A 13,790-nucleotide genomic window follows, 5' to 3' on the forward strand; every position below is an offset into this window, starting at 1 on the left:
TCTACATGGAGCTGTCCAGTGTGTAGGTGGACATGCTGACCAGGAGCTAAGGAGAGATCTTCTGACGGATAAAGATCTGGGAGGAAGGTGGGTGTGGTGGTATGTGCCTGTAGTCCCAGCAACTCAAGAGGCTGAAGTGGGAGGATCACTTGAGCCCAGGAGTTTGAGTCCAGTCTGGGAAACATAGCAAGACCCTGACTCAAAAACAAAACAAAACAAAAACAAAAAAGACCTTGGAGGAGTTAAGTCATTGAGTGAATGAAATCACCTAGGGAGGGTTATAAGGTCACAACCTACCCCTTCAGAGTGCTGTCAATCTTGTTCCATTTTGAGGAGGAATGTGAAGAAAGCCAGTTTTTAGCTTTTTTATAAATAAACTTTTTTTCTTGATTGGAGAGTATTAGTGTTTGTTCTTCATCCCTGAAATTTAACAATTTTTCTGGATTATGTCCTGAAGTTGGTTTGTGCTTATTTTCTGGATTCTAGTAAAGCCACTCAATTTCCCACCTCCACCTCAGATCTTTTCCCACGTAAGAAAAGTTTTCTCCCATTATAATTGTGGTTTTTGTTTGTTTGTTTGTTTTTGTAGAGACAAGGTGTCATTATGTTGCCCAGGCTGGTCTTGAACTCCTGGCCTCAGGAGATCCTCCCACCTTGGCCTCCTGAAGTGCTGGGATTACAGGTGTGAGCCACCACCCCAGCCTCCCATTATAATTTTTATTGTCGCCCGTCTTCCTCTGGGGAATCCCATGGTTTGAATCCCCATGATGCTCTCCATCCCCACTCTCTTCTCTCTTGAAGGATTCCATCACTTTATTCTGTATTCTCGAAATTTTTCTCAACTTTATCTTCTATAATATATTACCAGTTTGTTCTTCTGCATCAAATCTGTTTTTTACCACTTCAACTCTTGCTTTTACTTTGGTTATGTGGCTTTAATATCATGGTACCCTCCATTTATCTTGGCCTTTAAAAAAAAAAACAAAAGATGGATTGTCCTCTTTCAATCATGAATAAGAATTAGATGTTTTCTAAAATTGGGTTCTGTTGCAGTGAAGAAACTCCTTTCGGCCGGGCGCGGTGGCTCACGCCTGTAATCCTAGCACTCTGGGAGGCCGAGGCGGGCGGATCGCTCGAGGTCAGGAGTTCGAGACCAGCCTGAGGAAGAGCGAGACCACGTCTCTACTAAAAATAGAAAGAAATGATCTGGCCAGCTAAAAGTATATATAGAAAAAAATTAGCTGGGCATGGTGGCACATGCTTGTAGTCCCAGCTATTCGGGAGGCTGAGGCAGGAGGATCGCTTAAGCCCAGGAGTTTGAGGTTGCTGTGAGCTAGGCTGATGCCACGGCACTCTAGCCCGGGCAACAGAGACAGACTCTGTCTCAAAAAAAAAAAAAAAAAAAGGGGAACTCCTTTCAATGAAGGAGTCATTTTTGGCTCTACCACTTTATTTCTTTTCTTATGTGCCACATACTTTTTCCCCACAGTTGGTATGTTTGTTTTAGAAACTTGTCTATTCTCCTTGAGATTGATTAGTTGATCTTTGTTGATGTCTGGAAGTCCAGGGCTGATGGCCTTAAAGATGGAAGTGTTGGACAATGGATCTGTCACTCTCCCTTCCCCCTTGATGGCATGGGAAACAGTTCGGAGGCAGTGGCTGGATCATTTTCTGTCTCATCGTCTTAGCTCTTCTTGGTATTCGCCTGCTTCAGGATTCCAATTTTTATTTTTCAGTCTCTGGTGTCTGTGACTATTCCTGAGCCTCAGTGTGTCCGTCTCTTTTTCTCTAAATCTTTTTGTTTGGGTTTTGGTGATTCCAGGTTTGCATTTACATTTCATGATGTTCTATGTCTAAATTTCTGCTCATCTATACCAATCTGGGTCTCAGTCTGAGTGCCAATGCCTTTCTCAGGTGCTTCAACCCACTACTCCTAGTCTCTTACTCTGTTTCGTATTTCTTCATAGTTCTTATCACAGCTTGGGTATTACATCTATTTCTATTATATCTTCTCTCTAGAAGTCATCTTTTACGAGGGTGGCTCCCCAGGGACATGATGGGAGCTCAACAAATATTTGTTGAAGTAACCTGATTAGCGGCTCCTCTCGGCCTTTCGTTTTGGTCTCGACATGAGTGTGTCACACTTTCTCAGTATGCAAAGAGCTTTCTCGGGCTCGGTCCAGGTTCTGTCCTGGTCTCGAGGCCCCTACGTGTATCAACGTGCGGGCCCGGGTTTCACCAAGGCCCGTCTCAGGCCGGCCACCGTGTGTGCCGCGTCGTCAGGCCTCACGCCCAGTGGGGGTCGCTCGCTGGTGCGGCTCGGACCCGGCTCCGGAGCTCGTCCCAGCCCTCGCAGGCTCTCAGCTCAGGTCAGCAGTTTCGTGCGGACTTCTCGGTCTCTCTCGCGGACTCCCACGCCCGAGCACGTGACCGCGCCCGCCGGCTCCACCCCATCCTCGCAGCGCTCCGCCCCGCGCTCGGCGCTTCCGCTGCCCGCGCGGCCCCGCCCCAAGGCGGTGGGAGCCAATCCACATGCACGCTGCTTGGCCCCGCCCCGGCGCCCTCCTCGGCGCGTGCCCCGCCCTCCGCCCGCCCGCCGGCGCGCCCGTCCGTCCGTCAGGCAGGCAGGCAGTCGGTCCCGTGGTCGCGGGCTCTGCACCTTCCCTGCGCGGCGCCCTCTTTCCTCCCTCCCGGTCGGCGCCGTCGGCTGCACCGGCGGCGGCGCGGTCCCTGCGGGAGGCGCGGCAGGAGTTGCGCGGCGGCCGCGGAGCGTCCAGCCCAGCGCGGCGGAGGCGGCGGCGGCGGCCCGGCAGCCAACATGGCGGCGGCGGCGGCGGCGGCGGGCGCGGGCCCGGAGATGGTCCGCGGGCAGGTGTTCGACGTGGGGCCGCGCTACACCAACCTCTCGTACATCGGCGAGGGCGCCTACGGCATGGTGTGGTGAGTGTCCGCGCCCGGGCCCCACCGCCCGGCCCGCAGCGGCCGCGGCCTCGCCCGTGCCTCGGCCTCCCGCGCGGCCGCGACCCCGAGCCCGGGCTTGGCCGCGGTGCGCGAGCCGTGGGCTCGGGCGGGGCCCCGGGCCGGCCGAGGTTCAGGTGTCGCACGTCGCGCTTCCCCGGCCCGCCCGCGCTCTCCGCGGGGAGGGCCACGGAGGGCGGAGGCCGGGACGCGGTGACCCCCGGCCCCGGGCGCAGCGCGGACTTTAGAGCCTGACCCCCGAGAAGGGAGCAGAAGCGTCCCCACCCACCAGTTTGCTGGCATCGTGGGCTTCTTTTTGACATCCGATTGTAAAACCCGGAATTCCATCAGAGGCTTGGCTGCCGTGGTCTTGAAAGCAGTTCCCTTCGGGGTGCGTGCAGAACACCGAAATAATTATTATTTTTCTCTTCTCGCTTGTGTTTACCGCAAACGGCTTTCATTAAATATCTTCAGTGGTGCTAATGGTGCTCTCCTGCGCAGGCTTTCTAAAAAGCATTAGTGACACCAGCGTCGGTTGTAGAATATTTCATTCTTGAAGTTTTTATTTTTAAATGGATTGTAATATTGTACTGTTGGTATTTCAGGAAGGATAAGCCAGTATCACTCTCTTGATTCGTTAAAGATCGGTTTGGAGTTGGGCCTAATTTGACTTTTTTTCCCCCCTTTACCCTAAGTGAGCTCTCGCACCAGCCTAAATGCATCCAGACATTTTAGCCCAATTACTGTGGACTTTTCTTGTTAATGTTTTAGTGGTCAGTATCTACGCAGCCTTAATGGGATTCTTGCAGAATCACATGTAGGCTCCCGCATCTTGATCTAGGTCCCTCAGAAAAATTCGTGGAATGGTGGTGATGGTATTGTTTTTATTAGAATGATCTAGATGAAGTGTTTTGTGTTGATGAAGACTTGTGGAAGTAGGTACCCTTAAATCTGAATCTTCTTGTAAGTGTCTTTTGTGTTGAGTCAAGTAAATTAATTTATTGAGCGCTTCGTGGCAGGTACTGTGCTACATACATTACTTCATTTTATTTGAACAGCCACTTTGAGGGAGGAAAAGATAGTGTTATTCCCTTTTTCAGGTGAGAAAGTATTTCAAGGTGAAGCAAATTCCTAAGGTCATAGAACCAGAGTCAGACTGAAGATTGTAGACTGAGCTCCTGCTTCCAATGGTGCAGCTCTTTTCATGACACCCTGCTTTCCTTAGTGTTACAAATAATTTCAGAATTTTAGTGTATTTTACTCTTACAACTATGTCTGTTTCAGAAATGTATTCGAATTTGAATGGTCATAATTTTAGAAATGCCACTGAAGGCATGTTTTGCCAAGTATCTTAGCTAGGTAGAAAGGCTAGTTAAAATTCTTTGTAAAAAGATTTTAATTAAATCTTGCGTATTTCATTTTTCTTGAGGAACAAAATGCTTCACAGAATACAACTGTGAAAATTAGTGTGAACTCACCAAAGAGAAATTAAATTAGGTCAGGCCTCAAAGAAATAAGGCCCTAAAAAGTAATGGGGAGAAAGTATTGCCCACAGCATCACTTCTCTGTGATACATCTTATTGCTGTTGCAGCTACTGGTAAGTGTGCCCAGAAATGAGTCTCATTATGAGAGGCTTAGAATTGCCTTTCACATCCTTTGGCTCTTTTTAAAAAATCAGCTTATCTAAAATATGGACTGGAAAAAATCTTTAGGTTTAGAATATGTCAGTTGAAAAGATTTTCCCTTACGTGATAAGATTTTCCCATCTGATAAGATTTTTACTAGTCTGAAGATGATTTAGATCTGGGAACTGTTTTCCATCACTGCAGTAGATTTATTTAATGTTCTGAGTCTCTAGTTGAAATGCTAGGTCCTCGTGCTGTAATTTTCCTTCCCTAAGTAAAATAGAAATGTAATTGGAATTTGAATCCTGGGCCCAGATTATAGACTTTTATCAGATTGATGATATATTCTACTATTAATTTAATCTTCTATATTGCACATTATTAGTGTTTAATATGTGTTGATTAACAGTGCTGGGTTAATGGAGGGCTTCTTGGTGGAAGTGTTAATATTTGAATAGCAATCTTTAAAAAACTTAATGCTTATGAAAGGATTTCATGCAGGAGTGGGGAACTTGTGGCCTTTGGCCTTCTGGGTCCTTAAGTGGCATTTTGACTGAATCTAAATTTCACAGAACAAATCATTTTATTAAAAGGGGTACAGCAGAGAAAGGTGAAGCTTTTTTTTTTTGCTTCTTTGGTGCTTAAAGAAGAACAATCTTGAAATCAGAAGGCTACAGGTTCCCCACCTGTGAAAGGATTTCCAGCCATTTTGTAGCATTTTACCCCCATTTCCTTATCATTTCATTAGGTATTGTGCCTGTTTTGCTCAGCATCCTTTCCTAATCATTATGTGGAGGGTATAAAGAAGGAGAACGGGGTTTGAGTTGGGCCTGTTAGTGGGTGTGATTTTGATATACAGATAATAGGAGCAAGTGACAGCTTGAGCTGTGGAGTCTAATTCTGGAAAAGCACTTAGGTAGCAAACTGTAGAGGACTCCAAAGCCAAAACTGAGTTTGACTGTACATTTGTGCAACGGGGAAGCATCAACATTTTTGAAGGAAGCATTCACATGGCCAATTTTGAAATTTTGAGGGGCGATCCATCAACACTGGTGGGAATGATAGGAAACAGAACTGGATTGGGGGAATCAGTTAGGGTATTGTGACCATGTAGAAGTGCAGTAATACAGTGGCAGTGGAAAGCACCAGTGGAGGTGAGGGGCCTTATATAGATAGAGTCCATAACAGGGGCGCTTGTGGAAAGAATGATAGGAAGACTCTTAATCATGGCAGGTGTGAGTGGAAACAGAAGATGATGAGACCCTAAAGGGTAAGAGACCAAGAGGTGGGATTTGGATTCGAGAGGGATTTCTGAGATAGAACAAGACAGAGTTTGGTGGTTGATTTGGTATAGGCATAATTGTTCATGAGAGGATACGGTGCCATTATCCTGTTAGGCAGAGCAGATTTGTCAAGGAGAAATAGTGAGTTCTGGTTTGGACCTGTTAAGTTTGTGATGCTTGTGTGCCATTCAGACTATATCCAGAAGACATCTCGAAATTTGTAAGAGAGGAGCAGAAGATGGGGATGAAAATTTGTGTAAATGATAGTTAAAATCTTGCATGGATGAGCACACATTTTTATTTGGGGTCATTGGCTAGGTGAAATTGCAAGCATGTGTTTTGTATATTCATTGTTTTGGTGAATAATCTATAGCATTCAATAGGTCTTCAAAGGGCTCCATTATCCCAGAAAGGTTAAAAAACCATTGAGGTAGAGCAGAAGGACCAAAGAGGTAACTCTGGCAAAGGAAGAGGAAATGGAGGACGGGGAGGAGTAAGGGAGGAGAAATTAAAGCTATATGCTTGGTCATCTTAAATTAAGATAGTATGTGTCTACTTGAGTAAGTTGAGTTTGAAATACTGTTTCTGAATGTGACATAGAGGTCATGGGGTCATCTCTGTAGAGATACTAATTGAAGCCTTGAGAATGGATAAGATGAGGGAAGATCTGAGAATTGAGCCAAAGGAATGCCTGCCTTTAGGTGTCAATAAAGGGCAAGTTACAGAAGAGGACACAGGAAATGTGGTCAGAGACCAGAAAACCAGAGTGCACATTATCAAAGGAGCTGAGAGAGGTGGTGGTGGTCACTACGGGATTGGTATTGAACACTGCAGAGGGCAAGCAGAACACGGCTGAAGATAAGCTGCTACTATTTGTTATACTTTCAACTCTCCCCCCTTTTTTTTTTTTTTTAAAAAAAGGATTGGTCCAACTAAAATTTAATTGTGATCACATTCCTGATGGTACAATTTCCTGTCCTGTTAAGGTTTTTGTGAATATAGCAGACTAGTAGAACTACCATTTATTCGGCACTTTGTTTTCTTTGTTTTTTACATAAATTAACTCTCATCCTTATAACCACACTGCATAGGTGGTTATTTTTGTTGTTGTTTTTAAACCTGTGAAGAAACCTGAGACACACGAGTTAGTTAACTTGCACAAGGACACACAGCTAGGAAGTGATGGAGCAGCCCAGTCTGTCTGTTTCCTAAGTAATACTCAACCAAAGATCAGAGTAGAGAAAACAGATTATTTCAATAACAGAAAATATCTGTTGTCTGCTTTTGCTTGTATCACTTTTTAGCCTTCCTTAAAACCTTTCATGCAAAGTCAGAAAACATTTACTGAGCACTTGCGTGCCAGGATTCACAAGGTCCCCTGCCCTTTAGTAACTCTTCATCCAAATAATGGGATGAAGGTGAGCAGTAACACAGGGACTATACTAGTGCTATTCAGGAGGATTGTGTGAAGTGCCTGAGAAAAAGCCCTGAGTGTGTGGGGCTGTCTTTATATGGCTTCTCAGACTTCTGAAGTAGGTGTTGATGTGTGACTAGGAGTTTGCCCTGAGAAGTGCATTCTGAAGTATGGAAACACATCAGATCAGAAAAACTGTAAGTTATTTGGGACGGCTGGAGGAAAGGGGTGTCTTAGGGAGAAGGCTGGAGTGGAGACAGCTGAGGTAAGCAGGGCCAGATCCTGAAGGGCATTGTTTGCTAAGGAGTTTGGACTTGATCTTGTAGGTGATAGAAAGTCCTTAAAGAATGGCCCTCTTTCTGCCACTTCCTCATCACATTTTGTTGATTGTGTTCCCCTACTTTGTCTCTCATGCTTTCTACCCATTGGGCCTACTCTCTTCTTTCTGCTTATCTAAGTGGTACTCAGTGGGTGTGATTTTACCTCTCTTGGTTGTTTTTTGTTTTTTTTTTTTAAATTTTTTTCTCTCTTTTTTTTTTCTCTTGTTTGCCTCCCCGCCCCATTTTTACCTCTCTTCTATGGGGGCATTTGAAAATGGGGGAGGGCTTTTTTTGTGTGTTGTCACATTGTTGGGGGGGGTGTTACTGGCCTTCGGTATTTATGTGATGGGGGCAGACATGCTAAATGATCTGCAGTGAGTGTTATAGTCCCTCCGCTGGAGAATGATCCTGCCAGGATGCCTGAAAAACAGGGCTGTATTCAAGTCCTGCCTCTCTGTAAGGCTCATCTCTATGAATTTCGCCTTTGTACTCCATATTAATGCACTCCCTCCGTGGAACTCTGCGGGGTGTTTGTACCACCTGTTTGAAAGGCAGGAACGGCAGCAGTATGCATCATATATAAAAGCTCTAGTCCTGGAGACAGATCTGAATTGAGATTCTTAGTTTTGCTTGCTAACTCTTTAACTTTTGATAAAGAAGTCTCTTGTATGCTTTTTGGAGCTCAAAGATGTGAGGAGACCACCTTACATGAGGAACAGAAAAATCCATTGCTTCTAAGCAGAGTTTAGAGTACAAGTAAAACTCAGAACAAATTTTCTTTTTTCTTTTTCTTTTTTTTGAGACAGAGTCTCACTCTGTTGCCCGGGCTAGAGTGCTGTGGCGTCAGCCTAGCTCACAGCAACCTCAAATTCCTGGGCTCAAGTAATCCTTCTGCCTCAGCCTCCCGAGGAGCTGGGACTACAGGCATGCGCCACCATGCCCGGCTAATTTTTCTATGTATATTTTAGCAGTCCATATAATTTCTTTCTATTTTTTTTTTTTAGTAGAGACAGGGGTCTCGATCCGCCCGCCTCGGCCTCCCGGAGTGCTAGGATTACAGGCGTGAGCCACTGCGCCCGGCCTGAACAAAATTAATTTTGATGTTAATAGCGTCCCTAATAATGTGCTCCTGGTAGTTAGCTATAACTATTACAACATTCCCATAATTTGATTTGTATAAATTGGGTTTTCCCAGGAACCATATATAGTTTATTCCTCACCTTAATGTACCTATTAATTGAAAAACAACTCATGCCCCAGCAAACATCCAGAGCTCCCTGCATCCAGCTTACTCTACCTTCTTGCCTCTCTGTTTCTGAGATGCTGTTTCTCCCCTTTTGCTTCTCTTTTCTTTTTCCCTTCTTGGGGCTTCCACACAGAGATGCCTAGGAGCACATCCAGTAGCTGTACCGTCTCTGCTCCCTCTAGGAAAGGCCACCTTCCTGAACTTGGAAATGGCTCACACTGTACCAGAAGGGGGAACAAAGATTCCAGGAGGATTCTGACCCTAGGCTTTCTGGAATCTGAGCAGAACCACAGGAGAAAGCTGTAGGCAACTCAGCAAATATGTGGGTTCAGATTTCCCCCTGCTATAAAATGAAAGGATTGGGCTATATCTGTGGTTTTCAAACGGCCTTCTGTCTTGGGGGCTTCAGGCTTCACCCCAAATGAAGAAACCTCACATGCAGCACTTCCTTTCCCCTAATTGAAGCATCCCTGCTTTTTCTTTTTGTTCATTGTCATCTTCACGTATATAACTATTAGGATTAGCAGGGCAAGGTTCCATTTGGGAAAAGGATTTAATTGCTTTAAAAATGTTGGGAAACCAACAGGACAGATGTTCTCCAAGGTCCCTCTCAATTCTCAGCCTAAGGGCAGGCTCTGGGTTCTGAACTTATGGCCAGTAAGAGCTATATAGGGGGGTGTCTGCATAGGCTATACCATGACTAATGACTAACATTAGTTGCTAGCCTGCCTTGCTTTAGGTGGTTTCAGATTCGTTCTCATCCTGGTCTTTGAGTTATTATATTTTCTCACTTTACAGATAAGGAAACTAGGTCTCAGGTCACTTGTCCAAGGTTCACGGCCAGTAAATATATTGCAGAACTGAGATTTGTCTAGACTCCAAAGCCTGTGACTTTTTTTCTTTAACTACTATAGGCCTTTCTCTGTTATACCAAGCTACCTAGAAAAGCGCTTCCTACAGCCTGGGTTCTGGAATGCATTGGCACTGTAGTTTAAAATGATGATTGTCACAGCCAACTCAGTCCTGAAAAGGAGGCTGGAAGTGGGTAAGGTTAAAGCAACTTAGTTTTTATCAGGAGGCTAGTGTTGATTTCTTCTCACCTCTCCTATTTACCAGTTTGATTTTCATTCATTTAATAATAATTTAAATTAAACATGTGCCTGGCCTATGTGCCAGGTGGTAGGAACAAAGTGGTGAACAAAAGAAGTGGTTCTTTTGGTACTTACAGTCCAACAGGACAGTGATAACAAGCACTGAGTGTGATGGGTTGTGGAGTGCTACCGGAGGATATAAAAGGAAAAGCTAGGATATTCTGAGTAGTCAGGAAGAGGTTTCCTGGAAGAAGTGGTGTTTAATTTGGGACCTGAAGAATGACTTTAAGCTAGCTGGGTCAAAGGTAAGGTGGAGTGCTAGAGACTTTAGGCATTACTTTGTAGAGACTGTATTGTAGAAAATGATTAAGATCTGGGGCAGGGCAACTCAAGCCCATAATCCCAGTGGAACTTGAGGCAGGAGGATCGCTTGAGCCCAGTAGTTGAGGCTGCAGTGAGACCCTGTCTCTTAAAGGGGGAAAAAAAAAAGATGTGGGAGTCTTTGTTGTGCTACTGCAGGGAACAGGAAGCGCAGTTAAGGCTTCAGGTATAGTTGGAATCAGGAACTAGAAAATAGACCAAAGCAGCCACTGCCCTCTCTATTTACATTTACAAACTCTTCTTGCGCCTACATCTCTGAACAGCTAGAGTTTTTTCTTTTCTATCACTTCCCTCTGCACTTGGCAGAAGAGAGCTGACCCCAGCTTCCCAAAGGTGTGTGTCTTCAGTTCATTCAACGACCAAAAGCCAAGAACACTCTGAATCTGATTCCTGGGGGAGAGAATCTGACCCAGCTTGGGAGAGTATCACCTCTGGCCTAGTCCTGAGGTTATTTGGTGAGGCTGGACCTCTCTAAGGTCTGCGGGGCGAGGTGGGAACGGGTAAAGGAGGTCTCTCATGGACTCTTGACTTGCCAGGTTAAAGTTTTTAGTGCTGTTTCCCCTGCTGTTCTCCAGGCTGAAACCTTTCACTGTTGTTGGACCTGTGGGGAAAGGATGGAGGGGAGAAGGGAGACGTGTTGAGGCAGGAGAAGGACCTTGGATTGCTTTTAGGGCTGTTCTGCCTTCCCGTTTCTGGCAGTATGAGGTGGCAGCTAAACTAGGTGGCATATTTAAAATAAAATTTATTTAATATTTGACACATATATGACATATGTGAGTTTCATAGCCTAATGATAAACACCTAAGAACCTACCACCCACTGAGTGACTGACTTGACCAGGTTTTCTGAGGCCAGGTTCCTGATGCCTGGCCACAACCCTCACCCCAGGATTTATCTCCTTTCTGGTGTCTGTACAGTGGAGTGGGCAAGAACATGGGTTTTGACCTCTTATTTGTGACTGTGTCAAGTTACCCACCTGAGCCTCGTTTACCTCCTCTGTAAAAAGGAGGTAACTATACCCCTTATGGTGTCCTGAGGATTAAATGAGGCAATGTAGGTGAAAGGCGGCCCTCTGGGGACTGCTCACTGTGCTACTGTTGCTCCCTTGAAGGGGGCCTGGCAAGATGTAGACCCTCCCTTGCCTCAGTCCCTGGGATTATCCTCCTGGAATGTAAAGCAGAATGTGCAAAAGTGAAAATGTCAGACTTGGGTTCACGCAAGGTGTGTGTCAAGTTCCAGTCATGTGTTCTTGGGCAACTTGCATTCCCATTCTTTGATTTCACAGAGAGCATCTTCTGTGCCAAGCCCTGGGCCACATTCCTACCCTTCCTCAAGCATGTGGTACTATAGTATTGGGGACAGATTGATAAGGAAATAAGTTACTGTGTAACATGGTTTGTGCTTTTAATGGAAGATAAACACTGTTAGGAGACCATTCTGGACAGGGCAGCTAACTCCACCTGTGCTTCCCAGTTACTAATTAATGGAACAGATAGTGTATGTACTGGGTGATGTTCTCCGTGCTGTGGCTCCGTTAGTGAACAAAAAACATCTAGCCTCCAGAGAGCATAGGGTCTGTGGGATACCTGGCCAAATGGGAGTGGCTCGAAGCGAAGGTTAGAAAGGATTCATCAGGGCCTTGGCTTTGAGTTCCTTCTAATAAGTTTCTCTTTATTTCTCTTTTTATACACTTAGCACAAAGGTCTGAAATACATTTTTCAAAGTCTGCTGACGTGTCATTTAATTTTAAATGGCCTACCCTGTTCGTCTGTTTGCTTGTTTTGCATTTGGGCAGCAGCATAAGTGGCTTATGCACAAACCTGTTTTTTTTTAATTTTAAGTGAGTTATTCTTTTTGTTGTTATTAAGTGGACATGAAGCCCGTCTGAGCAGTTCCTACGGTAAGCAGATCATACATGTTTTCTTTTTTTTCTTATATATGTCCCCTACAATTTTTGAGAATTCAAGACTGTATCAGGCCGGGCGCGGTGGCTCACGCCTGTAATCCTAGCACTCTGGGAGGCCGAGGCGGGTGGATCGCTCGAAGTCAGGAGTTCAAGACCAGCCTGAGCAACAGTGAGACCCCGGTCTCTACTAAAAATAGAAAGAAATTATCTGGCCAACTAAAAATATATATAGAAAAAATTAGCTGGGCATGGTGATGCATGCCTGTAGTCCCAGCTACTCGGGAGGCTGAGGCAGTAGGATCGCTTAAGCCCAGGAGTTTGAGGTTGCTGTGAGCTAGGCCGTCGCCACGGCACTCACTGTAGCCCGGGCAACAGAGTGAGACTCTGTCTCAAAAAAAAAAAAAAGACTATCATAATTGTCCCTCATTTCAGAATCATATTCTATTGTAAGAAATAAAACAATGTTGACAAATAAAAACTTGACAGGACATCCTAACCAGGAAAATTAATAATTTCTCAACAGTCAGGATTCTGTATATAAGTTTAAACTTTGTCACTGCACTGTTATTTTAATTACTAGCAAGGACAGGTTTGCCTTTCTAAGCCCAGGTGCTGGAGGGATGGCTGATGTGTGAGTCTCCCTCAGATTCTGAGAATTCCCTTCTAGGCAGACCTGAAGGACCAGACAAATTGAGAGACTTGAGGTCCCACATTTTGCAGTTTGGACCTTAATTTGGGTTAACAAGTTCTTTTAAAATGCTCATTCACAGCTGGGTGGAGTACCCTATAATCCCAGCTACTCAGGAGGCTGAGGCATTACTTGAGCCCAGGGGTTCAAGGCAAGCCTGGGCAACAGTGAGACTTCATCTCAAAAAATGCTCATTCACCCCTTTATACTATATTGATTTTTTAAAAACTGACCGAACAACAAGCAAAAAGAGTTTGTCTCTAACATTTTACTTTTTATTTTAAAACAGCTTCACTGACATACCATAAAACTCTAAGTGTTCGGTGATTTTTTTTTTTTTTTTTAGTAAGTTTACAGAGTTGTGCAGCCATCACTACAATCCAGTTTTAGAACATTTCCATCATTTAAAAAAGTTCTCCTGCCATTTGCAATTCCCACCCCCACCCACAGGCAACCCCTGATGTGTTTTCTGTTTTGCCTGTTCTAGAACTTTCATGAAAATTGAATAATGAGGATGTAGTTTTTTATATCTGGTGTTTCTTTCGCTTACATGTTTTTGTGATTCATCCATGTTGTTGCTGGGATCAGTAGCTTGTTGCTTTTGTCATCATGTAGTAATCACTTGGATTGATATACCAGGTAATAGACACTTGGAAAGTTTTCAGTTTTTGTCTATTATGAATAATGGTGCTATGAACATTGATTTACAAGTGTGGGCATACGTTTTCATTTCTCTTGGATGCCTAGGAGTGTAGTTGCTGGGTTATTAGGGTAGTGACAAATGGTTTTGGGGGGGTAGTTAAAATAATTTTAAACTATCATAGTACAAATTCATTTATTGAACGAATATGAGGACCCTGTGTACTGGCCACTGTTC

The 13,790-nt window shown here is 44.7% G+C and overlaps 1 protein-coding gene across 1 annotated transcript in view; it reads left to right on the top strand.

Annotated features, from left to right (window-relative positions):
• Nucleotides 1-2,581: 2,581 nt before the first annotated feature.
• MAPK1 (mitogen-activated protein kinase 1) overlaps nucleotides 2,582-13,790 on the top strand; it is a 99,602-nt gene continuing 88,393 nt past the window's right edge. The window contains exon 1 of the mRNA XM_045535121.1: nucleotides 2,582-2,940. Within this exon, the coding sequence (XP_045391077.1) occupies nucleotides 2,819-2,940 (122 nt within the window). The 5' untranslated portion in view covers nucleotides 2,582-2,818. The remainder of the gene's footprint in view (nucleotides 2,941-13,790) is intronic.

This window comes from Lemur catta, chromosome 21 (assembly GCF_020740605.2).
Source record: "Lemur catta isolate mLemCat1 chromosome 21, mLemCat1.pri, whole genome shotgun sequence".
In the NCBI taxonomy this organism is placed as follows: Eukaryota; Metazoa; Chordata; class Mammalia; order Primates; family Lemuridae; genus Lemur; species Lemur catta.